The sequence below is a fragment of the Microcebus murinus genome, chromosome 1 (assembly GCF_040939455.1).
Source record: "Microcebus murinus isolate Inina chromosome 1, M.murinus_Inina_mat1.0, whole genome shotgun sequence".
Classification (NCBI taxonomy): domain Eukaryota; kingdom Metazoa; phylum Chordata; class Mammalia; order Primates; family Cheirogaleidae; genus Microcebus; species Microcebus murinus.
Genome location: NC_134104.1, coordinates 155238749 through 155265177, shown reverse-complemented (window position 1 = coordinate 155265177; position 26429 = coordinate 155238749). Strand labels below are relative to the sequence as shown.

Below are 26429 nucleotides of genomic sequence, written 5' to 3'. Positions count from 1 at the left end.
CGACTGCGCTCCGCCCTAGGATTCTCTACGGTCGCTGGACCGCTAAGGCCAGCCCCTGGTCCCGCCTCGAGGGTTTGTCCAATCCACAGCAAGCATTCGGGCTCCTCTGCCGGTTTGATGAGGTCATTTCCGGTTCTTTCCCGGAAGTCGAGCAGTGGGGCCAAATTTGAAGCGAGAGTTGGACCTGTCGCAGTTTCCTTGGCTACCTGGGTTCCGGGAGCCCAGCCATCATGCCTATCCGTGCGTTGTGCACTATCTGCTCCGACTTCTTCGACCACTCCCGCGACGTGGCCGCCATCCACTGCGGCCACACTTTCCACCAGCAGTGGTGAGTGAACGCGGTGTCGGTACCCGGCGCTCGCCCCAGTACTACTTCGGGGATGTGGGGTGTTGGGCCTCCAGGCGATCGGTCGCTGGAACCCAGACAGGTGATGAGAACCTCCTTAGACGGAACCTCACGGTGCCGGGAGTTAGCTACTCTCCCAACAAAACGGGTTCTAGGCAGGATCTTCGCAAGAGATTTAGAAATGATAGAGATAGAGACAAAGTGTAGTTTAAAGTGATGGGGAAAGAACCTAAGACCTGAGAGAAAAAAATAAATAAATAAAGTGATGGGGAAGTCCAGCATTCCAATGAGCCAGGAGGCACTGAGTGAAGTCCTACAGTATTTTTTTTTTTTTTTTTTTTAGTCCCACAGTATTTATTGGTACAGCAAGCAGTTATTCTTGGTCATGGAATTATGTGTACAGATTATTTGTTTAGGTTTCAAGAAACCGTTACCTAATTCTATCTATGAGAGTAAACAGTTACAAAATTTTTGTAAGATAAACTTCTTAAGCCCTAAGTTAAGAATAGACTTGGCTGAGTATATAAGTTAAAGATAAAATTGTTAATTAAGCAGTAACACATTAAACAAGAACACTGAGCCTGCATACTTCTCTAATCTATTTCTCTATACAGTGAGACATGTGGCCAGGAGTGAAGCAGGAATAGCCTTGAAGTTTTTGATAGTTCCAGCTGCAGGTTGTCTGCTGAGCTGACATCCCTTGATCAGATCTCTTAACCTTGAGCCCCATGCTGAGCTCTGCCTTGCACAAGCTCCAGGCGTTGGCTTGCAGTTGCCCCTGATCGTCAAAAAGGTTTCCCTTGTTGCTAAGTAGCTGCTAGTCTGTGAACTAATATGCCCACAGAATCCTTCAAGGCAAAGGTCCTGCAAAACTCCTAAAACTTTCCATGTCTCTTAACTCTATTTCCCAACACCAGGGGAGCTTCTTCACCTGGGCAGCATTGGGTTAGGCCAAGCTTTCTGGCAGAGGTGATATCTCAGCTGAGCCCAGGAGACAAGGGGTGGTCCAATGAAAATAGCAAAGATGCTTCCTTGATCATCTATTCAAAAAGATGTGACTAGGCCGGGCCTGGTGGCTCATGCTTGTAATCCTAGCTCTCTGGGAGGCCGAGGCGGGTGGATTGCTCGAGGTCAGGAGTTCCAAACCAGCCTGAGCAAGAGCGAGACCCCGTCTCTACTATAAATAGAAAGAAATTAATTGGCCAACTAACATATATATAGAAAAAGTTAGCCAGGCATGGTGGCGCATGCCTGTAGTCCCAGCTACTCAGGAGCCTGAGGCAGGAGGATCACTTGAGCCTAGGAGTTTGAGGTTGCTGTGAGCTAGGCTGACGCCACAGCACTCACTCTAGCCTGGGCAACAAAGTGAGACTCTGTCTCAAAAAAAAAGATGTGACTTCAAAAAAATAAAAATAAAAAAAAAGATGTGACTTCAAAACTATTAGCCCACTTGGGGTGAGCTTTCACCACATTAACGAGCCCTTTTATTTATTGGAGATAGAAACCTGGTAGGCTTTCGTCTATGGGAGAGTGTTTGTTGTGCTTTGCTTGATGGTTTGGAATGGTTCTATCCAGAATCATCTCATTGGCCAGACACCCAAGTGTGTTCTCTGTGCCAACAAACCCAGCTTAACATTGAAGGGCAAGGAGGTGCTCCTGCATCCAGGGTTCTTGCTGACAGTGTAGGACCATATTGTTTTGTTTTGTTTTGTTTTGTTTTGTTTTTGAGACAGAGTCTTGCTTTGTCGCCCAGGCTAGAGTGAGTGCCATGGCGTCAGCCTAGCTCACAGCAACCTCAAACTCCTGGGCTCAAACAATCCTGCTGCCTAAGCCTCCCGAATAGCTGGGACTACAGGCATGCGCCACCATGCCCAGCTAATTTTTTCTATATATATTAGTTGGCCAATTAATTTCTTTCTATTTATAGTAGAGACGGTGTCTCACTCTTGCTCAGGCTGGTTTCGAACTCTTGACCTTGAGCAATCCGCCCGCCTCGGCCTCCCAGAGTGCTAGGATTACAGGCATGAGCCACCACACCCGGCAAGGACCATATTGTTGAGTGTACAGTTAGTGAGGAAATATTCCCCTAGCAGCTGTGAACAGGCTGGTTTGGAGCTCCCAGCAAAAAGAGATAAGGCAAAATGACCCATAGTAAGGAGTTGTGGGTGATAATAGTCAGAGGGGGCTTGTGGGGCAAAAGATCCCAGGAAGCAAAGAGCCAGGCACAGCCCTGATAGCTGCTGGGTGCCCCTTACTTGTAAAGCTTTGTTTAGACAGGTGTTGCTGATAGACTGAGCCTCATGCAGAGGGAGCATCATTATTCTGTTAGGCTAGGAATCAAGCTCACCTTTAAGAGTACTATATTTTCTGTTTGCATGTTATTTTTCTAATATTCTTTTACTTTAAACTGTTCTGTGTACTTATGTTTTACATATATTTCTTTCTTTCTTTTTTTTTTTTTTCTGAGACAGAGTCTCACTTTGTTGCCCAGGCTAGAATGAATGCCGTGGCGTTAGCCTAGCTCACAGCAACCTCAACCTCCTGGGCTCAAGCGATCCTCCTGCCTCAGCCTCCCGAGTAGCTGGGACTACAGGCACGAGCCACCATGCCCGGCTGATTTTTATATTATATATATTAGTTGGCCAATTAATTTCTTTCTATTTTTATGGTAGAGATGGGGTCTCGCTCAGGCTGGTTTTGAACTCCTGACCTTGAGCAATCTGCCCGCCTCGGCCTCCCAGAGTGCTAGGATTACAGGGATGAGCCACCCCGCCCGGCCGAGATATTATTTCTTATTCTCTCTTTTCTTGCTTTTGTTAGGACTGGTTAAATATTCCATTTTTGCCTCAGTTAGTTTAGAAGTTATGTACCCCATTTCCATTCTTTCAGTGGTTATCCTAGAAACTAAAATATGTATCCTTAAATTACCAAATTTAAGGTTAATCAACATTTTTCTCATTTTCCCGGACAACTCAAAAAGCTTAAAATACTAACACCCTTTCCCCACTTCTATGTTATTATTATTGAATACTTAATTTTTTTATGGTAAACACATTTAGGATTTTTTTTCCCATAAATATATATATATATATTTTTTTCCACCCGTAAATATATATATTTTAAAATTTAAATAGATTTGGGGGTACAAGTGGTTTTTTGTTATGCGACTGAATTGCTTAGTGGAGAAGTCTAGGCTTTTTTTTTTTTTTTTTCTTTTTTGAGACAGAGTCTCTCTCTGCTTCCCAGGCTAGAGTGCCGTGACGTCGGCCTAGCTCACAGCAACCTCAAACTCCTGGGCTCAAGCAATCCTTCTGCCTCAGCCTCCCGAGTACAGGCATGCGCCACCATGCCTGACTAATTTTTTCTATTTTTGGTAGAGATGGGGTCTCTTGCTCACACTGGTCTCGAACTCCTGAGCTCAAACAATACTCCTGCCTTGGCTTCCCAGAGTGCTAGGATTACAGGCGTGAGCCACCGTGCCTGGCCCCCATCATTGTATTTTTAAATAAATTTTTTGTTTGGAATAATTTTTGATTCACAGCCAAGTTGCAAAGATGGTACAGAGAGTTATTATATATCCTTCACACAGCTTTTCCAATGTTAACATCTTACATAATCATGGTACCTTTGTCAAAACTAAGGACTTAACATTAGTACGATGCTATTAACTAAACTAGAGTTTATTTGGATTTCCCCTGTTTTTCCATTAATGTCCTTTTTTTCTATTCCAGGATCCAATCCAGGTTACCACCACACATTTAGTCATCATGTCTTCTTAGTCTCCCCTGGTCTGTGACATTCAGTGTCTTTCCTTGTTTGTTTGTTTTGTTTTGTTTTTTTATGGCCTTGATACTTTTGAAGAATATTGATCAGGTATTTTGTAAAATATCCCTCCATTTGGGTTTGTCTTATGTTTTCTCATGTTTAGACTGGGGTTATAGTTTTAGGGAAGAATATCCCAGACATGAGGTGCTCTTCTCATTGCATCTTATGGAGGTATATGACATCAATAACATGACTGGAAATATTAACCTAATCATTTGGTTAAGGTGGTATCTGCCAGATTTTTCCACTATAAAGTTGTTTTTCTCTTTCAATATTCTGTTCTTTGGAACCAAGTTACTAAGTCTAGTTCACACTCAAGTAGAAAGGACTTAAGCTCTACCTTCTGAAGGGGTTAATAGATACATTATTTGGAATTGTGTGAGGATGAATTGTCCCTTCTCCATTTGTTTATTTATTCAGTCATTTATTTAAATCAGTATGGATTCATAGATGTTTATTTTATTCCTTGGGTTATGATTCATCACCTTTTTACTACTCAGAATGGCCTATATTGTCCACCCACACCTTTTTTTCTTATTGTAGTAAAATGCACATAATATAAAAGTTACCATTTTAACCATTTTTAAGTGTAGAATTCAGTGGCACTAAGTACATTTACAATGTGTGTAACCATCAGCACTATCTATTTTTAAAATTTTTCCATCATCCCAAACAGAAACACTGTACCCATTAAACAATTATTCTCTTTTTTTTTTTTTTTTGAGACAGAGTCTCACTTTGTTGCCCAGGCTATAGTGAGTGCCGCGGCGTCAGCCTGGCTCACAGCAACCTCAAACTCCTGGGTTCAAGCAATCCTGCTGCCTCAGCCTCCCAAGTAGCTGGGACTACAGGCATGCGCCACTATGCCCGGCTAATTTTTTTTCTATATATATTAGTTGGCCAATTAATTTTCTTTCTATTTATAGTAGACACGGGGTCTCACTCTTGCTCAGGCTGGTTTCGAACTCCTGACCATGAGCAATCCGCCCGCCTTGGCCTCCCAGAGTGCTAGGATTATAGGCGTGAGCCACCGTGCCCGGCCAACAATCATTCTCAATTTCCCTCTCTCCCCAGCTCCTGGGAACCTCTATTTTACCTTCTGTTTCTATAAATTTTCTTATCAGAGTACCTCATATAAGTGGAATCATACAGTATTTGTCTTTTTGAGTCTTATTTCACTTAGTGTAATGTTTTCAAGGTTCATCCATGTTATAGCATAGGTCAGAATTTCTTTCCTTCTTATGGCTAATATTTAATTTTATGTATGGAGATACATTTTGTTTTTCTTCTCATTTGTTGATAGACCTTGGGTCTACTGTGAATAATGCTGCTATGAACATTGGTGAGACATTAGTATACAGGTATCTGTTTGAGTCCCTGCATTCAGTTCTTTTGGATATGTACCTAGGAGTGGAATTCCCGAAACATGATTCTGTATTTGACTTTTTGAGGCCCTGTCATATTGTTTTCCACAGCAACTGCACCATTTTAAATTCCCACTGAAATACATGAGGGTTCCAATTTTCCCATATTCTTGACAACGCTTGTCATTTTTCCATCTTTTTGATAATTGCCATCCTAGTGGATATGATGTGGTTTCTCACTGTGTTATTTAAAATTGTGCTAAAATAAACACCATAAAAATTACAGTTTTAATAATTTTGGATATACAATTCAGGGGCATTAAATACATTCACATTATTGTGCCACTATCACCACTAGTTTTAAAACATTTTCATCTTCCCAAACTGAAACTCTGTGCCCATAAAACAGTAACTATCAGTTGTTCACTATCCTAAACCCCTAGCAACCACCATTCTACTTTCTGTCTTTATGAATTTGACTACTCTAAGTAGAATCACACAGTATTTGTCCTTTTGTGACTAGCTTATTTCATTTAGCTTAATTTTCATCCTTATTGGTTGTAGCATGTGTCAGAATTTCATTTCTTTTTAAGGTTGAATAATATTCCATTGTATATATATACACCACATTTTGTTTATCCATTCATTCATTGGTGGACATTTAGGTTGTTTTTACCTTTTGGCTATTGTGAATACTGCTGCTGTGAGCATTGGTATACAAATAATCTGTTTGAGTCCCTGCTTTGAATTGTTTTGGGTATATATCTAGAAGTGGAACTGGTAGATCATATGTTACTTCTATGTTTAATTTTTTGAGGAGTTGGCATACTGTTTTCCTCAGTGGCTGTCCATTTTACATTCCCACCAGCAATATATGAGAATTCCAGTTTTTCCACATTCTCACCAGTACTTGTTATTTTCTAATGCATGTCTTCTTTTTTAATGTATGCATTTATAACTAGCAATTTCTTAGTACTGCTTTTGCTATATTTTATAAGTTTTGGTATGTTAGGTGTTCATTTTCATTAGTCTCAAGGTATTTTCTAATTTCACATTCATCTTTGACCCATTGGTTGTTTAAGAGTATGTTGATTAATTTCCATATATTTGTGAATTTTCCAGTTCTCCTTCTATGATTATTTTTTTTAAGAGACAGTCTCTCTCTCTCTCTCTGATGCCCAGGTTGGTGTACTGTTGCCCAATCACAGCTCACTGCAGCCTAGAACTCTTAGGCTCAAACTCCTGACGTGCTCCTCCTGTGTCAGCTTCCTGAGTAGCTGGGACTACTACTGGCACCACAATGCCTTGCTAATTTTTCTTGTTTTTTGTAGAGACAGGTCTTGCCATGTTGCCCAGGCTGGTCTTGAACTCCTGGCCTCAAGTGATCCTCCCATCTTGGCCTCCTAAAGTTCTGGGATTATAGGTGTGGGCCACCACCCCTAGCCTTCCCACCCCACCATAAAAGGGCAGGGTCTTGCTCTGTCACCTAGGCTGGAGTACAGTATGTGATCATAGCTCACTGCAGCCTCAAACTCCTGGGGTCAAGTGATCCTCTCACCTCAGCCTCTCAAGTACTAGAACTATAGGTGTGTGCCCCCATACCCAGCTAATTTTTAAATGTTTTTTCAGAGACAGAGGTCTCACTATGTTTCCCAGGCTGGTTTTGAACTCGTGGGCTCGTGATCCTCCTGCCTTGGTCTCCAAAACTGCTGGGATTACAGGCATGAGCCACTATGCCTGGCCTGTCTCACTCTTATGAGGATCCTTGTGATAATCTCCCTATCTCAATATTCTTAACTTAATCACAATTGCAAAATTCCTCATGCCATAAAATAATCACAGGTGTTAGGGATTAGTACATGGATTTTTGTTGTTGTAATATAGTGTAATAATGTAGTGGCATTATTCTACCTACATTTGTCTTTCTGGAACTTGCAATTACTAATATATGTGTGCTAGACCCCAGAGTATCTTCTGTGTGTCCTATCATCCTTTCTATATTTTCCCATCTTTTTAATTCTCAGTGTTTCCTCTGACCTACCTTTAAGTTTACTAATTCTTCACCTGTGTTTAAACTGCTCTTACACTCATTCACTGACTTCATAATTTTGGCCAGCTTTAGGATTACTGCTTGGTTCTTTCTAAATTCTGCTATGTCATCTTTTAGTTTCTAATTCTCTACTGATATTTTCAAGCTTGATTTTTATTTCTTTAGGATAATATGTTTGATCTGTCTGACAATTCTAATACTTGAAGTCTTTGTGGACATGTTCTTTTGGGTGGTGTGATCATAGTGCTTTCTTCCTTTTGTGTCTGCTTACTTTTAAAATTTTTTTAAATTGAAGTATAAGATAGTTACAGAAAAGTATACCTATAATAAGTATATAGCATGTAGAATTTTCACAAACTGACCATACCCATGCAGCCAGAATTCAGATCAAGAATAGAATATTATCAGCTCAAGAAACCTTATATGTTCTTCCAACCACCCCTACCAACTTGCTCTCCTTCCCCACATAAAGATAACCACTATATTGACTTTGAGAGCATAGACAAATTTTTGCCTATGTTTTTACTTTATGTAAATCATACAAAATTTACTTTTTTTTTTTTTTTTTTTTGAGACAGATTCTCACTCTGTCGCCCAGGCTAGAGTGTTGTGGCGTCAGCCTAGCTCACAGCAATCTCAAACTCCTGGGCTCAAGTGATCATCTGGCGTCAGCCTTCCAAGTAGCTGGGACTACAGGCGTGCACTACCATGCCTGGCTAATTTTTTGTTTCCATTTTTAGTTGCCTGGCTAAATTTTTTCTGATTTTGGTAGAGATGGGGGTCTCGCTCTTGTTCAGATTGGTCTCAAACTCCTGAGCTCAAGCAGTCCACCTACTTCAGCCTCCCAGAGTGCTAAGATTATAGGCGTGAGCCACTGTGCCTGGCCAAAATTTATTTTTTGTGTCTGGCTTCTCTTCCTCAATGTTATGTTTTTGTGATTCATCCATAATATTGTTCTTAGTTGTAGGCTCATTCATTCTCCTTGCTGTGTAGTATCCCATTGTGCCTGGTTAGCCTTGATTATATATTATACATGGCATTTAAAAAATTATTTATAGGAATATCTGAGGCCTAACATAATGGTATCATCTTCCAGAGAGGACTTTGTTACTCCCTGGTCCATGGGATTGGGGGAGTCCACTAGTAGGAGACTGCCTTAATTAAAGTTTAAGGCTTGAACTTTGCTGGACCACCCAGATGATGCAAAGCTGGGCTATGTTTTGCCTTTACCGCTACTTTCTTTTATTTCTAGTTGCCTCTTACCTTGAAAGTATAACCTTTAAGGTTCCAGCTTAAAGTGGGAATATTATCAGACTCCCCATCTCTGAGGGACCCTGGGCTTTGACTGTCACTCTCCTCCCCTCTGTCAAAGCCCAAAAGGTTGCCAGAAGAACAGCTTCTGGCTAAGCCAACAGGGCCAAAACATGGCCAGCTGGTCCGAGTGCTGAGTACCAGTCAGGCCTTGTAGGAAGTACTCTAACTGCCTGTGGTTCTGCCCTCCTGTGCAGGAAGGCATTAGATCAAGGAAGAGCAAGACAGACCCTGTTGTGGTCAGAGTGGCTGCCTGGCCTGTGTCTCCCAACCAAGCTAGGGCTCATTAGTCTGTTGTCCTGCTTTTCATTCCAGCCTAATTCAGTGGTTCGAGACAGCACCAAGTCGGACCTGCCCACAGTGCCGAATCCAGGTGAGGGTGCTGGGCTGGGACTACCTCAGCTGAAGACATCTTTTCTTTACCAGGGAGTAGGAATGTGGAAAGACCTCTGAAGTTTAGATATATCTCTGACCTTTTTGGACCCTCCTGATTTGAGGCCAGTTAGGCCTCACTTGTGCCCTTGAGTTACTTGGGAGGCCTACTTGTACCCAGGGAGAGCTGGAAGATGGACGTGTTGCCTAGGCTAGTTTTTACTTGGGTGGATTTAGCCTCCCTTACTGCCTTTTCCTCAGTGCCCCAGCGCCTAGGGTTGGGTGTCTTTTGAACACTCACCACATGGGTCTACAGTAACTCAACTTTAGCAACCACCAAACCAGAAGCCCCAGCTTAGGGTACTTACAGGGGTGAAGAGGTCATCTGACTCCAAAAGATGTGCTTTGAAAGGTTAGGCCTGAAAACAGGCCTTGCATGGATGTCAGGCAAGCAGTCTGACCCATGTACAACCCTGTCCTCCTTGCCTGTGACCCAGCTCCACAGTCATACTTTATCTTGTTCTCCCATCCAGGTTGGCAAAAGAACCATCATCAATAAGCTTTTCTTTGACCTTGCCCAGGAGGAGGAGAATGTCTTGGATGCAGAATTCTTAAAGGTACCCAGAATTTATCTGATTCTACTTAAACCCAAGTCCTCTGGGAGTTTACTTTCTACTCCTATACAAGCAGGGTGCTTAGAATGTGGAGATGGGGGTTTGGAAGGGAGACTTGGTAGAGATTTCAAGGCAGCGGTAAGCAGAGCAGAAGACAAGTGATGAGACACAGTCAGCAGAGAAATACTGTAAGGGAGAAAGGGGGCTGCTTGACAGTGAGCCCTCCCCTTGAGATTTCAAGGCAATTCCGACCAAAGTGCAGAGTGCCTCTCCAGAGATCCCCTCACCTTTTGAAGGACCTACAGCCATCCTGCCTATTCCACATTGCTGCTGGGACAGTTAGTGACAGATGAGAAAACTCTCTCACTCCCCAACCAGGGAAGATTTGTGGACCCACTGTTCCCTAACCTGGCTATGCCTCAAAATTGCATGAGGAGCTTGGTATAAAGTCAGATGCCTGGGCCTTCCCCAGACCAGGAATAGAGGGCAGAGCCTCTGGAATAAAGATTTGCAGCCCACGTGGAAACCCACATTGCAGGGGAGAGTGGGTAAGTTCCCTCTTATACTTCTACTGCTTCCCCTCCAAATCTAAAATTTAGCTTTTTTTTGTGCATGAGGAGGCTGGATTGGCAGAAAGCTCTTGAAGAAGTTGGATTGGGGTTCACAAATGATCCCTGGACTCTGAGAGTTAATTTGCTGGGCATCTGTCAGATCAGAGTTCATTTGGCCCTGGGCCTAGGGTGTCATGACGTCCTTGGAACCTCAGTGCTTCAAGAACAAGGAGCTTTTGTGCTTAGAGCTGGCATGTTCATCGTCATGGTAACTGCTCTCAGTTTTAAGAGGTGTCCTCCCTGTGATGAAAGCAACAAAGGCAGCTTCCTTTGTTGCTTTCCTCTTTTTTCTGTCTTTCAAAGCCAGATATGTGAGACAGGAAAGCAACATCTTGAGTAGTTTGGAGCAAGGGCTTGGAAGCCCCTGCTGGGTGTGAAAGGAACCAGGGGACTATGGGTAGTGATGTAGCAGCCTTGGCTGGTGTCTGTTCTCAGGCAGCCCTTGCATGCCCTTCCTTACCCACCACTTCCATTCCCAGCTATTCAGCCTACACTAACCAGCCACGCCACCAGAAGCTCCTGCCTCCAGAGTCCTGGTTACAGTTTGATAGCAGGGGCCACCTGCTGGGTCACCTGTGAAATTCTGAGTCATGTGTTCACCTTAGAAGGGAGATCTAGAGTAAGGTTTGCTTGGATTCCATCCAGATACCACTGTGGACCTTTGGTCAAGTGTTTTAGTTCTGCAAAACCTTTGTTTTCCTGGTTATGGAGTAGAAACCTCTTTTGCCCATAGGGATGTTGATTGAGTTCTCTAGGCTCTTGAACGGGAGCTGGGTTCAGTTCGGCCCCAGCCTCTCAATGATTCTGTGACTGACTGAATCACCACTGACTGACTCTCAGTGGCTCTGGAACATACACAAGGGCTTTGAGAGGCTCTCTTTACCCTCACAACAGTCTGGTTAAGAGCCTAGCCCATGCGAGGTTTCATCCAGGACTACAGAGCTGTCCTGGTTTACCTACCTCTATTGGATTCTGGGGCTGGAAGGTTTCTGGTACAGATACAGAGCCAGCTTAGAGCTTGGAAAGGAGGTAGACTGTGAAGCAGGCAGGATTCAGGGTGGAGAGAAGGAGTGGTGGGCCAAGGTCCTTGGCCATTCCTATTCTTTGTTCCTGGTAAGAGTAGCCAATGCCCATAGAGAATGAGGCCAGCATAGAGAATGAGGCCAAGGAAGTGATGGGAGCCTCTGCTGTTGAAACTGATCACATGGTCTCCCCTTTACTTCCCTTGCCACTATTCTGTCCCTATCCCTGTCCTGGGGTCTTGCTCCTGAGATGATTTTTTTTTTCCCTCCATCTTACCTACTTTTCAAAAAGCCACATAAAATAAATGCATATAAAGTAATGCTTATCTCTTCATTGTTGACTTAGCTTGGCCTTGAGGTACAGCAGGATCCATACTTCCCTGGACCTATAGGCCTCATTATCCAATCCTGGGGCTCCCCTCAGCCTTATGGGAGGCCATGTGGAGATCAGCTATGATACTTTCCTGCTGCTTATTGTGGTTATTGCCTTACAGAATGAACTGGACAATATCAGAGCCCAGCTTTCCCAGAAAGGTAAGTTAGCAAGACAAGGGACCCTGGGAAGCCCCTAACTTAGATACTAGAGGGAAGAGCACTAGGAGGATGGCCTCTAAATTTTTGGCAGAGCCAAGAGCTCTCCCTGCTTTTTATGTCCAAGAGTCATGCCAGCTCTTGTGACTGGCAGAAAAAGAAAGGAAAGGGAGGTGACTGAAGCTGTCCACCTAAAACAAGTGAGCCTCTTCTCTCTGTCTTTAGCTTCTTGCCCAGAACCCAGGCTGGGCCACCTAATGGGACAGAGTATCTTCAGGAGAGGGCTCAGCTGCTGACTTTGTCTAGAACCTACTTGAGTTCTGAGATGATGAACTAACTAGACCCATGGGAGGAGGAAACAGTAAAATCTTTTCCCAAGTAGTTCAAGCAGCAAAAATAGGGTTTGTACCTGAATGAAGGCTCTGGCTTAGCTTCGCTGGTTTGGTGCATGGCCTAAGCCTTGTTTCTTATTACCTGGCTCAGGATGAGGTGCTAGTACCCAAGGGACCAGGTTCTCATGTTGATAGATGGATAGACCTCTCTCTCCCCCACCCTTCACCCCTGTTCCAGAGAAGGAGAAAAGGGACAGCCAGGCCATCATCGACACTCTGCGGGACACAATGGAAGAACGCAACGCCACTGTGGAATCTCTGCAGCAAGCCTTAGGCAAGGCTGAGATGCTGTGCTCCACACTCAAAGTGGGTCCTCTGGTCTTGTGGGTATAGAATTGTGGGGGAGATATAGCTCTAGTCCTGGGCTCACCATTCTGGGCTTATCTTCTGGTTCTGCCTCAGTCAATGCCTTGGTTTGTGCAGTTGTGAAATGGAGGCAGATTACTTCTTCCCCAAGTCCTTCCACACTCTACCCATCCAACCTGTGTGTTTGTGGATTTTGTGCTTGGTAGTTTGGAGAGACAAGGCCTTTCCAGCACTTCACAGAGGGGATGCTCAACTAAGACCTCAGTAAGGCTGGGCCATGTTTCCAAAAGTGGTTCATACTCTACTGATGAGGCCAGCTTGAAGAACCTTCCATTAGCACTCCAGTCCTTGGCTGGGCTGCTCTCTGGAGCCAGATCAAACAGCATCCCAGGGTAGAGCAAGGGCCTTTGAAGTCAGCTGTGCTGAGCTGACCGGGCAGATCAAAGCCTGCAGTGCAAACAGCCCTAGACCCAGATGAATTTTGTATCAGCCTGAGTTGGTGAGCCTCTTGCTCTCCAAGGGGCATGAGGCGATTGATCTGAACCCATGATTGATATTCTGGCCTTGTAGGCAGGAGCAGTGCTTGCTGGATGCTGTTTGAAAGGGAAAGGGAGCCATCCTTGTGAACAGACAGGCCCCAGGATATTCATTGTCTCTGTTCCTGCTTGGGGGCTGGGCCACATCACATGGCCTAACTAGTGGGAGGGAGCAAACTAGCACCTGGCTTCAGAACAGGAGTCTCTGATGACATTTTCAGGTCAGAGATGGAGTGGTCTTTTGCTGAGGGCAGCCTGGCCAGCTGCCCCTGGCTCAGTTCTCCTATCTTGGTAACTGTTCATGGGTCTGGATGGTGGATGATGAAGCCTGGGTTTGTGCTCTGGACTTCTTTAGCTACCTGCACAACATGTACCACGAGGCCCAGATCACTGGACTTTGGCAGCTTACAACAAGCCTATAGATGCTGGCAGTGGGCTGTGCCTATGGTAAGACATATCTCAGGAGGAAGCAGGCAGGGAGGTGAGCAAGCAGCTGGCCTAGAGCCTCTTAGCAGAAAAAGTACAAGCCAGAATGGGGTCTAGGAACCTTACTTCCTGGGGTTTGGGAACACATGGTTATCAGCATTTTCAAAAGATAAGGTACAGACAGTTATAGAGTGAAGTTTTCCCACTGACTTTAGCTATGGCTCCCGGTATGTGTGTATTTGTTCTTCAGAAGCAGATGAAGTACTTGGAGCAGCAGCAGGATGAGACCAAACAAGCCCGGGAGGAGGCTCGCCGACTCAGGAACAAGATGAAGACCATGGAGCAGTGAGTTTAGAGCTAAGTCCTGCACTGCGTCTTTGTACCCAGGGCCCCCAGGTGGTAGAGCTCTTAAGACTGCAGCAGGGAGTGGGGTTGGATAGCCTATGTGGTTTAAATCTCTGTAAGCCATGGAGGACTCACGCCAGCCAGGTATGGATGGGCACAAGTCTCCTTGCTTAGCTTCTATGGACTCCCATTTTCTATGGGGGGGCTTGCTATAGTCCTCCCTATCTGTTGTGTGTAGCCAGATGACCTGGCAGGTCTTTGCTTCCAGGATTCTCTCTCTGGGAAATCCTTGACCTTGAGGCCCTCTGTCAGCACCTCTTCTTCACAGCATCCCTGGAGCTGTGCTTAGCTTTGCTATGGGGCTTTTCCTTGGGCACACCCACCTGCTAAAACATCTTAGCAGCTGAGGCTGTTACCATAGCAACAACAGCACAAGCAGGCAGAACTGTACTGGGTGCCTACCCATCAGCCTCCAGATTTCAAATGCTGTGGGCTGGTGTGTTTTTCAGGATTGAGCTCCTACTCCAGAGCCAGCGGCCTGAGGTGGAGGAGATGATCCGAAACATGGGTGTGGGACAGTCAGCGGTGGAACAGCTGGCTGTGTACTGCGTGTCCCTCAAGAAGTATGTACTCTGGCCCCTCTCAACAAGCCCAGGAGCTAGGCCATGGGGTCCTAGCCATGCCACTGCTGCCCATCTCTTGTAAAGCAGATGGACTTAAGGGGCAAGCTCTGGAGCTATGCTGCTGCAGTTTGAACCGTGACTCTACCTCTCATCAGCTGTATGGCCTGGGGCCAGTTTCTTGGCCTCTCTAACCCTCAGCTTCCTGAGTGGAGATAGAAATAGATGTGCCTCATAGGGTTATTAAGAGAATTGAGTGTGGATTTTAAGTGTTGTTTCTAAGGGAGTTGATACAGCCCTCTGAGCTATAAGCCCCATCATGGTATCAGCACTATTATTGACCCTGCCTGGCTTGAATCAAACTTTGCTTGCATTCTTCTCTATGGTGGGGGTGAGGTTGGCAGAAAGGGGGACTACTTGGCTGACTGGCCCAGAGGGTCCAAGATACCTCATGTAGGACCAGATGGTATAGGGGGCCCCCTAGTGAGGCTGGAGCTTCCTACACACCCTCTTAAGTTACCAGTGCCTGTAGGACAGGCAGGGAACAAAGTCACCTCTATGCATTCTGTGCAGTCCCTTCTACAGCACCACCTGGCCCCTGTTGGGCTCAGATATCAAAGTAGGAATGAGAATGAGCTGAGGGTTTGGGTGGTGCTTTGTGTTAGGTTGGTGCTATGGCTCAGTCTGACCTACAGGGTATTCTGTTCTGGCATCTCTTTTAATGGCCACTTTGCAGAGAGTATGAGAATCTGAAAGAGGCACGGAAGGCCTCAGGGGAGCTGGCTGACAAACTGAAGAAGGACTTGTTTTCCTCCAGAAGTAAGGTAACTTAGTGGGGAGCAAAAGGGTGAAGGGAGAGGTGGCTCACTTTTCCGGATGCTCACTCAAGTCTCCTGAGCAAGGCCATGGGACCTTGTGGCACAGCTGACTCCATGAGGCTGTTGGATGACTTACAGAGACTGGTTACTGGTCGTTACTGGGTATTGTCTATGTGGCTTGTCCACTTGAGGTAGCAGATCATGGAGGTATTCCCTGCAACACATGCATACTCATGATCCCCTCTGCTCTTCCTGGCTCCTGAGCAGGATAGAGAGCACAGGCCCTGAATGTGACAGCTTCAAAGGCCTGTTTTTGTACTAGGCCCAGAGTAGGAGAGCTCCTAGAACTTAATTTGGTCAGCACAGCTGTTTTACTTCTGCATGGTGCATCCATGGGCTGCAGGGTGTAGGAAGCAGCATTTGTTCCTGGGTAGCTCCAGATGCAGATGCACTTTGCCAGACTGAAGCCTATCCTCAGAGAGTTGAGATCTCTTCCTATACCCCCAGTCTCTTATGGACCCTAGGCTACCTGGACCATGCACTGGGTAGCCAGGTGGAGACAGGGTATGTGGTCACCACTTGGCTTTTCCTTTACTCCCTACACTTTCTTGCAGTTGCAGACAGTCTACTCTGAATTGGATCAGGCCAAGTTAGAGCTGAGGTCGGCCCTGAAGGACTTACAGAGTGCTGACAAGGAAATCACGGTGAGGGACATCCTTGGCCAGATTGGGAATGAAGGGTTTGTATGCTCTCTGAGCAGGGGCGGGCTGTCTCCGCGCAGAGGCTGTGCACCAGTTAGTGCTGGTGGTTCTGGGCTCCTTACATTCTCCTGCATCAGGGTATGTATGCCCTTTGGCCCTTGTCTGGTCTAGAGCCTGGGCCTCCTCGGCAGAAAGCAGACAACACCATGTGTCTTCCTCACAGTCTGTCTGTACCTGCATCCTTGAGGTGCTTAGTTACCAGAGGAGGAGCTCTACCAGAGAGAGGTTCTAAAGCCTGGTGGGCTTGGCCTTCTGAGCCTGATATTGGGGTTTCAGGCCTTGTTCTGTTCCCAATGGAACTGCCTTTCATGCATGCTGTTCATGTCCTCCACATTATCTCTGGACTCGATGCCTCAGCCTTTCTCTTACACTCTTCTCTTTCTTTCCCCAAGAGCCTGAAAAAGAAGCTAAAAATGTTGCAGGAAACCTTGATCCTGCCACCGGTGACCAGTGAGACTGTCAACCGTCTGGTTTTAGAGAGGTTTGTTGACACTCTGGCATGGTGCAGTGGTCACAAGCTGGGAGAGCTCCCTTGGAAGGGTCTTTACTCCTCCTGGCTTTAGTGGAGTTGGGGGCCTTGGTGGACTTGAAGTCTGTGGACCTCCTGCCCTGGGAGCCAGCCAAGGTTTAGTTGGAAAGCAGCTTTGAGGCAAATTCTGGGCTCTGACAAGGAGAGGCCAGAGAAGGCCAGAAAGGACCTAAGGGCAATCTGAGAATGGGGCAGGAACACTACCTATCTTGGGGCATCCTCTTTATGGAGTGGCTCACCACATGGGTCTGTCTGCCCCAAATTCTGAAACAAATATGAAACCACTGTAAAATACTAATAATAATACCCTTGGTCCCAGAAATGTGTACTTTAAAGCTGCCAGCAGAAGGAGCCAAGAGGAAGAGGGATTGGTGTACTGGTAGGAGTGGGCATCCATTTCTGCTCCTGCATGTTTCACAGAAACAGACTAGATGAGAGCATCCTCAAGGCTAACTCCTGCCTGCAAGGGACCCTGGCAAGGACCCAGGCAGAAAACACACAACTCTTGTCAATGACCCAGGCTTTTCTTTTTTGATCTTTTTCTTTTTTAAGAGACAGGTTCTCGCTCTGTTGCCCAGAGTAGGGTGCTTTGGCCCAATCACATCTCACTGCAGCCTAAACTCCTGGACTCAAACAATCCGCCCACCTCAGCCTCCTGAGTAGCTAGTATTACAGGCCCATGCCACCATGCCCAGCTAATTTTTAATTTTTTTGTAAAGTTGGCATCTTGTTATGTTGCTCAGGCTGGTCTCAGACTCCTGGCCTCAAGCAATCCTCCTGCCTCAGCCTCTCAAAGTGCTGAGATCACAGGCATGAGCCACCACACACAGCCAGCCCTTTTAACTAGGCACAGTCTGTTCTAAATTCAGGGCTGCAAGCACATTTTCTCAGAACCTCTTGAAAACATTTGCTTCCCGCTGTTGGTCACACACACTGATCTCAGAATAAGCCTCTTTAAATTATTAATATAATGAACAAACAAAAAAAATTGACTCCTCAGTGGCAGCTTTGCTATGTCTTCTTTGTACCCTGATGGCAAGGCCCTTAAAACTACAAATGACCTGAAAGACCCTGCCTCTAACTTTCTTCCATGACAGCTGATATGTTGCTGCATAGGTCTGAAAGAAGTCTTGTTTTCCTGATATATTGCAATTTTGGGGCACATTCCTTCAACCAACATTCAGATCTGAAGGAAGAGCAGTCCAGGTAGAGAGGATGGCAAGTATAAAGTCCCTGAGGCCTGACTGAGCTGCGTATCCTTGGAGGAGGGGCTGGCGGCAGGTGGGCCAAACTTCTGCAGGATTGTGTAGGCCAAGCCTGTAGTACAGATTTTATCCCCAGGACAGTGGAAACTATTGGGGATGCCTGAGGAATATCACTCTGGTAGGATGAGCACATGCCTCTGATTTTTGTCCCATCACCCACTGATGATTCCTCGAACCTGTACTCCAGCCCAGGGAGCACCAAATCACCAGCTTGATGTCTACCCTCTTAGACTTCTATTTCACTACAAAGGAAAACCCTATAAGACCACAGTGTTGAAATAATTTGGGGGGCGGGGGTAACTTTAGGTATTTCTTGATATTTTGGTCATTCCCTAATTTTTAAAATATAACTCCTTGGAATGTGTTGGAGATGGATATAGATCACTTCACAGAAATTCATGTAATTCCTCCTGGCATCCAGGAGGAACTTTTAAGAAATTTTTAAATTAAGAAATTTAACTACAGCTGGGTGCGGTGGCTCACGCCTGTAATCCTAGCACTCTGGGAGACCGAGGCGGGAGGATCGCTCAAGGTCAGAAGTTCAAAACCTGCCTGAGCAAGAGTGAGACCCCATCTCTACTATAAATAGAAATTAATTGACCAACTAAAAAATACATAGCAAAAATGATCTGGGCATGGTGGCACATGCCTGCCTGTAGTCCTAGCCACTTGGGAGGCTGAGGCAGAAGGATTGCTTGAGCCTAGGAGTTTGAGGTTGCTGTGAGCTAGGCTGATGCCACAGCACTCTAGCCGAGCAAAAGAAAATAGAAATAACTAGTCTGAGTAAGAGCAAGACCCAGTCTCTACTAAAAATAGAAAAAATTAGCTGGGCGTGGTGGTGCATGCCTGTGTTCCCAGTTACTCAGGAAGCTGAGACAGTAGGATTGCTTGAGCCAGGAGTTTGAGGTTGCAGTGAGCTATGATCATGGCACTGCACTCTAGCTCAGGTGATAGAGCAAGACCCTGTCTCAGAAAAAAAAAAATCAAGAAATCTCTTAACTTTTTACTTCAGCAGTATTTCTTTCTTTCTTCTTCTTCTTTTTTTTAATGAGACAGATATCACTCTGTCGCCCCAGGTAGAATTTAGTGGCATCATCATAGCTCACTGCAACCTCAAACTCCTGGATTCAGGCGATCTTGCCTCATCCTCCTACGTAGCTAGGACTATGGACATATGCCTAAGTTTTCTATTTTGAGTAAAGATGGGGTCTCACTCTTGTTCAGGCCGGTCTCAAACTCCTGACCTCAAGTGATTCTCCTGCCTCGGCCTCCTAGAGTGCTAGGATTACAGGTATGAGCCACTGCTCCCAGCCTTCACCAGTATTTTTTATTGTGGTAAAATATACATAACATAAAATTCACCATCATAACAATTTTCAAGTACAATTCTGGCATTAAGTACATTCACATTGCTGTACAACCATCACCTCTATCCATCTCTAGGACTTTTTATCTTCTAAAACCAAACTTTACCCGTTAAACAATAGCTCCCCATTCTCCTCTCTCCCCAGTCCCTACAACTACCATCTACTTTTTGTCTCTATAACCTTGACTACTCTAGGAGTCTCATAATAGTGGAACCATATAATATCTGTCCTTTTGTAACTGGCTTATTTCACTTAGCATAATGCTTTTAAGGTTCATCTGTGTTGTAGCATGTGTCAGAATTTCTTTCCTTTTTAAGACTGAATCAGTAATCATATTTTAAATTTGGACGTGTTCTTTCTTGCTCTTTCTTGCTTGTTTTGTAAAACATGCCATTCTTGTTTTAAGGTCTCACATTTCTGCTTATCTCGGAGTCAATATTTGTACATCAGGGCCTTTCTCTTGGGCTCCCTTCCCATGTCTGGTGGTCCTTTGCTGCTTGGGAATGCAACCTATGTGGGCAGGGTTTGCAGGAAGTGTGCAGTGAGCTGGCATCATGCTGGAAGGTCTTATCTGAACTGAGAATGCAGAAGGCTTTACTGTCAGGTCCAATATTGACTGTCCTAGGTCACTGTACATGGTTTGCTTATTGTCTTTGGGAAAATCTCCTCCATTTCTTAGCTCAGGGTAGCAGCCTGATTGGGAGACATGATTGAGCTGAGTACCTTTAGAACCCTAGCTGCCTCAAGGCAGGGAGTATAAAACCTTTTCCTAGGATATGACTGAAGATTGCTATCTGTACCTTAGTTTTCAGGGCTGCTTAATGCTTCTGTAAGGTCCTTCCTTGCATTTGCAGCTCCCTCCTTGTGGGTTCTGGCTGCTGTTTCAGTCTCCTGTCCCCTAGTCATGCTCTCCCAGAATTTTGTGGAAATCTCTGGGTACCAATGTTGGTTATTACCCTTTCCATTTTGTTACAATAGTATTACCTTTCACACCTGTCATTTTAGGGAGGACTTAGCCACCACCCCAACTATAGAGGGAATGGTAGGAAGTCCTTTCACTTGGGCTCCAAGGGCCCCTGGCCTCTGGCCTAGAGGGAGTTGGGGAGGCCATTGCTTAGGATAAGGCTACCAGGGATCCGCGAGTTCATAGAGGAGATGCTGGCTGGGCATGGTGGTTCACAGCTGTAATCAGCACTTTGGTAGGCTGAGGTAGGAGGATCACTTGAGGCCAGGAGTTCTAGACCAACTTGGACAAAATAGCGAAACCCACATATATGAAAAAATAAAAAGAGAAGACATTGATTGAGCCCCTGCCACACAGGTAATGAGTCTGCCCAGGGCCTTTCCTCTGTTTTAGTAAGGAGAACTTTGAGTGCCTTGCCCTACTTCCTGAGACCTCTGGCATGATCCTTGTAAATTGGCCATAGGTAGGTGTCCCAAGGGTGATAGTATCACTCAGGAGGGCTGCTATCTAGCCTCTCAACCAGTAAAAGAGAGGTCACTGAGCCCTGGGTTCTTCCTTGTAGGACAGACAGAAAGTGGGAAGGAAAGAAAGTGGACCCCTGGCAAGAAGGGAAACAGGCTTCAAGCTCACAAAGGAAGAAGATGATACTGGGAACAGTTGGAGAGAACAAGAAATGTGTCCATATGAATCAGATGTGTGTGTGAGGGCTGAGGGAGGCACTGTGAGAACCTCTTAAGTCTTGAGTTTAGTGTTGTGGATGGCCAAGAGATGTGAGTGAAGAAGACTGGCTTTGGCTGGAGCCAAAGCTAAGCATGTTCTTGGGCAGTACTGGGCAAGGCCAGAGGGTATGGTAGTAAGAAGTCCTTCCTTGAGCTACCTGGAGGGTAAATTGGGTATACTCAGCTAGACCCTGCCTGCCTCTTGAGTTCCTAATGTTTCTTTTTGTTTGTTTGTTTCTTTTTTTTTTATTTGATATAGAGTCAAACCGAGATCCTAATGTTTCTTAACCTGAGTCTGGACTTGCTAGTAAATGGATACTGCAAAAAAGTTGGCATAAGTAATCCTTGGCTGCTGCTTTTTGCTGTGGTTCCCAGAGGGGGAAGAAAAACAACCAACGTGGAGTTGGTTTGAGGTGTATTTGGGCAGCCTTCATTTCTACTTGCAAGCGAGTAAGAAAGTAGAGCTTCCAGGGGCCTGGCCAGGGAAAGGCAGAAATAGTCCAGGCTTTCTGGGTTGCTTACCCACCCAGATCAGTGCAGGTAGCTCCCTTCTGATCTGTCTCCTGTTTTTATTTTTCGTTTTTTCGTAGATACGGGTTTTGCTATTTTGCCCAGGCTGGTCTAGAACTATATTTGCTCTCCAGAAATACTAATGCCTAAATCATATTCAATTTATGGAAGTGCTAGCCTCCTAGGGGAGTTATTTTGATGGTTTCTAATATGGTACTATTTTCTGTGATAAGTAGCAACATCACAGGGGGACGGACAGAGAACTTCCCTCTACATCAGCCTGTAGTGTCATCTCTGACTGGCTCCTTGCACTGGATTCTGAGAAATGAGGCTACATGGTCAAAGGCAGCAGTCTTTTGTTTGTACATTTGGTTTTTGTCTGGGTTTTCACTTGCTTCGTTCCTTGTCTTCTAGACTTTCACTGGTCCCATGACTGTGTGAAGGACTGAGCCAAATGATTTATTCTGTAGGGATTAGGGCTTTCTCAGTGAGTGGCCCTCAGTCCGGAGTGGGCTACAGACCACGGGAGCTGAGCTATCTCTGATGCTTGAGGGGCTATCATCGTTCTGGCCAGCAACTGTGGTCCCAAGTAACCAGGCCATCTCTACCTTCAGCCCAGCCCCTATGGAGATGCTGAACCCGAAGCTCCGCCCACCATCCTTCAGTGATGAGATTGATCTCAGTGCTACCTTTGATGTGGATACCCCACCTGCCCGGCCCTCCAGTTCCCAGCATGGCCACTCCAAGAAGCTCTACCTGGAGAGGTCACAGTGAGTGGTAGTCCATAGCACTGTCCATGACCTGGTGGGGGGATGGCTAAGACAGTTCTGTAGGCCCTGCACTAAAAGCTCTGAGTGGCTGATGGGGCAGTGAGGGCTGCCTAGGCTTGGCTGTGACTTTGGTTCCAGCCACCTCTTCCCTCTCCAGAGCACTTAGTCTGTGTGAAACCCTTCTGTTGTCTCATTAATCCTCACCATTACCCTTCAAGGCAAAGGTGTTAGAATGTGAGTTAGAGAGAATGCAGAGGTTTGGACTGGTGATGTTGAGGAGGCTGTTCTTAATACCTTGAATGCCTGCCTAACATAGTCCTACTCTGGGGACTCTGAACTTTCTCATCCATTCTGTGCCCCTGAGGCCCATGCTTGTGGTAGGATCATCTGAAACCATGGAGCCCAGGGCTCTACCACTCAAGGGGGTAGCCAAGAGGGGTAGGCCTGAGGTGCTATCCAGAGTTACAGTGGAGCAGGTGGGACTTGCACTAGAGGTACAGTAGAACTTGGAAAAGGGAAACTGTCTCCTTGGCCAGGCCTGCCAAGTTAATTCACTGTGGAGACAAGGACTACACTCATTTGTACATGTAGGTATATGCTACTCAGGTAAGGGAGGTCAGCAGCTGAGCAGGTTTCCTCCTAATTAAAGACTTTGGATAGGAGAGAAAGAAATTGAGATATTAGACAGTGGAGTTGGAAGAGGGCAAGAGAACGAGCCAGCTGGGCTATCCACCCTCCCAAACCTCCCAAACCCGTGCAGTACACGGCCAGGCCTAGTAGCAATGAGAAACAAACCTAGGGCCTGTGGACTGTAGTCAGGGAGCCTATCAGTGCCTGTTCCAGACTCTGGCTTCTTCATCTTGCCTCTTCACCTGTATAGGTTGAAGATGGGCACCTGGGGTTTTCAGGATCCTAGGCCTTTTAGAGATACTTCCCTCATCTTGAGGGCCTACTGGGAGAGCGAGGGAGCCCAAGATGCCCCTAACTCAGTTCATCCTCCCCAGAGCCAGACTCGCAGCAAATGGAGAGTCTTTCCATGGTCACCATATGGCCTCTCTGTGTAGGCCATATGTGGTGTAGGAGCAGAGAAGTTCAGAGTCAGTAGGCCATGATCCCACTCTTGTCCTCATGGCTTGGGGAGCCTCAGAGTCAGCCCTAGATCACCATCCTCCCACCCACTTGGGAAAATACCAGGAGAGGATATCCAGCTGCTAGGTTCCCCAGGAACTGGATGGAAACACAATGTCCAGCTCTGGGGCTGGGAGTGGGAGGCCAGGGCATAGAGCCATGCTCTATTCTGTCCTAGACTCTACCTGCACGATTCTCTAGGAAGATGGCCTGGCCCTGTGTTCTGAGAGTACTTTTCGGACTACCTTACTGAGAGGCTAATTTACTGAGGGTCTTGTGGAAGTAGTGCCCTCTCTCTGGGCAGATAGGACTAGGCCTGAGCTCATTAGATGCCTCTGCTTCCAGCAAGGCATGACTAGTTTTCTTGCTGTGGGCGGTGAATCTGTTGGGCTCCCCAGCCTCATGTAGAGCCTGGGACATGGTGAGGTGCCCAAGGACTTGAATAGCATTGGAATTTGGCCCTGAGTGGAAACCACAAGATTTGGACATGGTCCAATCTTCCCTGTCTCCACCACCCTGCTGTCTGTGGCTGTCTGGCTGTTCACAGAACTGAACTTTGGGTGGGGATCACTAAAGTGCCTGCCTAGAATATAGCCGTATCAGCAGCCATGCCACATGGACTCCCCAAGGGTTGTATGCTGAGATGGCTCACCTACTCCTCACATCTTGCTTACCTACTCCTTGTCCTCATGTTTCATTCTTGTAGCTCTCCTGTCCAGAACATCCCCAAGAAGATACCCAAATGTTCCAAACAGGTAAGGACGTCCCAAAAGAAGCTCAGGTAGTCACCATCTAACCCTTGCCAGAACTAGGCTTGAAGATGGACTTTTGGGAGGTCAGGGTCTTGCCAGAGCCCTCTCACTCTTGGCCCAGAACTGAGATACCTTGGGGCCACCCTTGGGACTCCATTCATTATCTTTCCTGCCTCCTAGTGAGGCATCAGAGATTCTGATCTTGTCCCACCACCACTACCCTTCCTCCTTTGCTGTTATTTGGCTCATCAAATCTGGCTCTGGGATCTCACTTGTAGGAGTCCCAGCTCTCACTGGGTGGCCAGCGCTGTGCAGGAGAGCCAGATGAGGAACTGGTTGGTGCCTTCCCCGTTTTCATCCGGAATGCCATACTGGGCCAGAAACAGCACAAGAGGACCAGAGCAGAGTCCTGTCGCAGCAAAGATGTGGTGAGTATAGCTTCCCACAGTGGCAAGTGCCACCCCTCTCAGAGGTGGAGCTGGGTAGCCATCCCTCTAGCCCATCAGCCTAGCCCACTCATCTCTTCCTTCTGCCCTAGGTAAGGACAGGCTTCGATGGGCTTGGAGGCCGGACAAAATTCATCCAGCCTGTATCCTTTTTCTGTGGTACTTGAGGCTGAGCTGAGCTGTGGAGCCCATACCATTGCCTCACCTGTACCCCTAGACCTCAGCCTGCCAGTGCCAGCAGCCTCAGATGTGCAGAGCCAGGCCTTGCTCAGTGTAGCAGGGCTGCCTACCCCTACTTGGCCCAGCTGTAAGCCTTTCCTTCCCTACATTCCAGTCCCTTCTCCAAGCCTCTTCCTTGACATCTCCTCCAGACTGACACAGCCATGATCCGCCCACTGCCCATTAAGCCCAAGGCCAAGGCTAAGCAGAGAGTAGGAGTGAAGACACTACATTCTCCCTCTCAAGCCAAGCTGGACACCTTCCTGTGGTAGCGAGAACAGTGAGTCTGAGCAGTGACCAGACACAAACCAAGGACTGGCCAGGCAGGGCATTTTTAGGGGATAGCTAGTCCTCCAGGACCAGTCATAGGAGCAAGGGCAAACAAGCAGGTGAGGGTGAGAGTGATGCCCAGAGACTGCTTTTCCTGTCCTCACCCTGTCCCCACCTCTGCCATACCAGACCTACTTTTGGTGGCTGATATGGCCATCCCATCATTCCTAACAGTAGGGCCTGCTCCTGGTTCCAGGCTCCTGTTTATAGTCATGATCAGGTGTGGCTGGGCTCCTGGTTCGGAGACCAGGGTCACTTGTTAACTATCTCTCTGGACCAAAGTGCTTGAGGCTTCTCAAGCAGCCTCAGCTTTAGTGTCTGCCTGCCTCTGACTTGCAGCTAGGTATGGCAGGGCCAAGCAGGTTGGGAACTGGGGGATGGTGGTGCAGAAGGGATTGGGGGAAAATTTTCATGTAAAATAAAAAAAAATAGAATTTCTTCTTCTTGGTTCTGAGAGTGTAAATTTGTACCAACACCTTGGAAAACTGTTTGGCATGACTCTTTTGAGACAGAATCTCACTCTGTTGCCCGGGCTAGAGTACCATGGCGTCAGCCTAGCTCACAGCAACCTCAAACTCCTGGGCTCAAGCAATCCTCCTGTCTCAGCCTCCCAAGTAGCTGGGACTACAGGCATGTGCCACCATGCCTAGCTAATTATATATATATATATATATATATATATATATATATTTTTTTTTTTTTTTTTTTTTTAATTTCTTTTTTTTTTTGAGACAGAGTCTCGCTTTGTTGCCCAGGCTAGAGCGAGTGCCATGGCATCAGCCTAGCTCACAGCAACCTCAAACTCTTAGGCTCAAGCGATCCTCCTGCCTCAGCCTCCCGAGTAGCTGGGACTACAGGCATGTGCCACCATGCCCGGCTAATTTTTTCTATATATATCTTAGTTGGCCAATTAATTTCTTTCTATTTATAGTAGAGACGGGGTCTCACTCTTGCTCAGGCTGGTTTCGAACTCCTGACCTTGAGCAATCCTCCCGCCTCGGCCTCCCAGAGAGCTAGGATTACAGGCGTGAGCCACCGTGCCCGGCCCATATATATATTTTTAGTTGGCCAATTAATTTCTTTCTATTTTTAGTAGAGATGGGGTCTCGCTCTTGCTCAGGCTGGTATCGAACTCTTGACCTTGAGTGATCCTCCCACCTCAGTCTCCCAGAGTGCTAGG

General features: G+C 46.4%; 1 protein-coding gene across 2 annotated transcripts; it reads left to right on the top strand.

Annotated features, from left to right (window-relative positions):
- Positions 1-140: 140 nt before the first annotated feature.
- TRAIP (TRAF interacting protein) lies at positions 141-25688 on the top strand. Of its 2 annotated transcripts, XM_012771320.2 has the most exons (15): positions 141-328; positions 9212-9269; positions 9802-9885; positions 12010-12049; positions 12617-12744; positions 13957-14051; positions 14561-14674; positions 15408-15495; positions 16104-16193; positions 16643-16731; positions 22219-22374; positions 24209-24257; positions 24533-24682; positions 24793-24843; positions 25072-25688. In XM_012771320.2, the coding sequence occupies exons 1-15, from the start codon at positions 231-233 to the stop codon at positions 25189-25191; spliced, it is 1410 nt and encodes a 469-aa protein (XP_012626774.1). In that variant the 5' UTR covers positions 141-230; the 3' UTR covers positions 25192-25688. The 2 variants fall into 2 exon arrangements, with proteins under 2 accessions (XP_012626774.1, XP_075863952.1); XM_076007837.1 differs by lacking the exon at positions 9212-9269 and having other exon boundaries at positions 248-328.
- Positions 25689-26429: the final 741 nt, after the last annotated feature.

Coding starts and splice junctions, on each gene's coding strand:
- TRAIP (XM_012771320.2), top strand. CDS start 231: ATGCCTATCCGTGCGTTGTGCACTATCTGCTCCGACTTCTTCGACCAC. Junction 9,886..12,009: donor TGGATGCAGAATTCTTAAAG/GTACCCAGAATT, acceptor ATTGCCTTACAG/AATGAACTGGACAATATCAG. Junction 12,050..12,616: donor AGCCCAGCTTTCCCAGAAAG/GTAAGTTAGCAA, acceptor CCCCTGTTCCAG/AGAAGGAGAAAAGGGACAGC.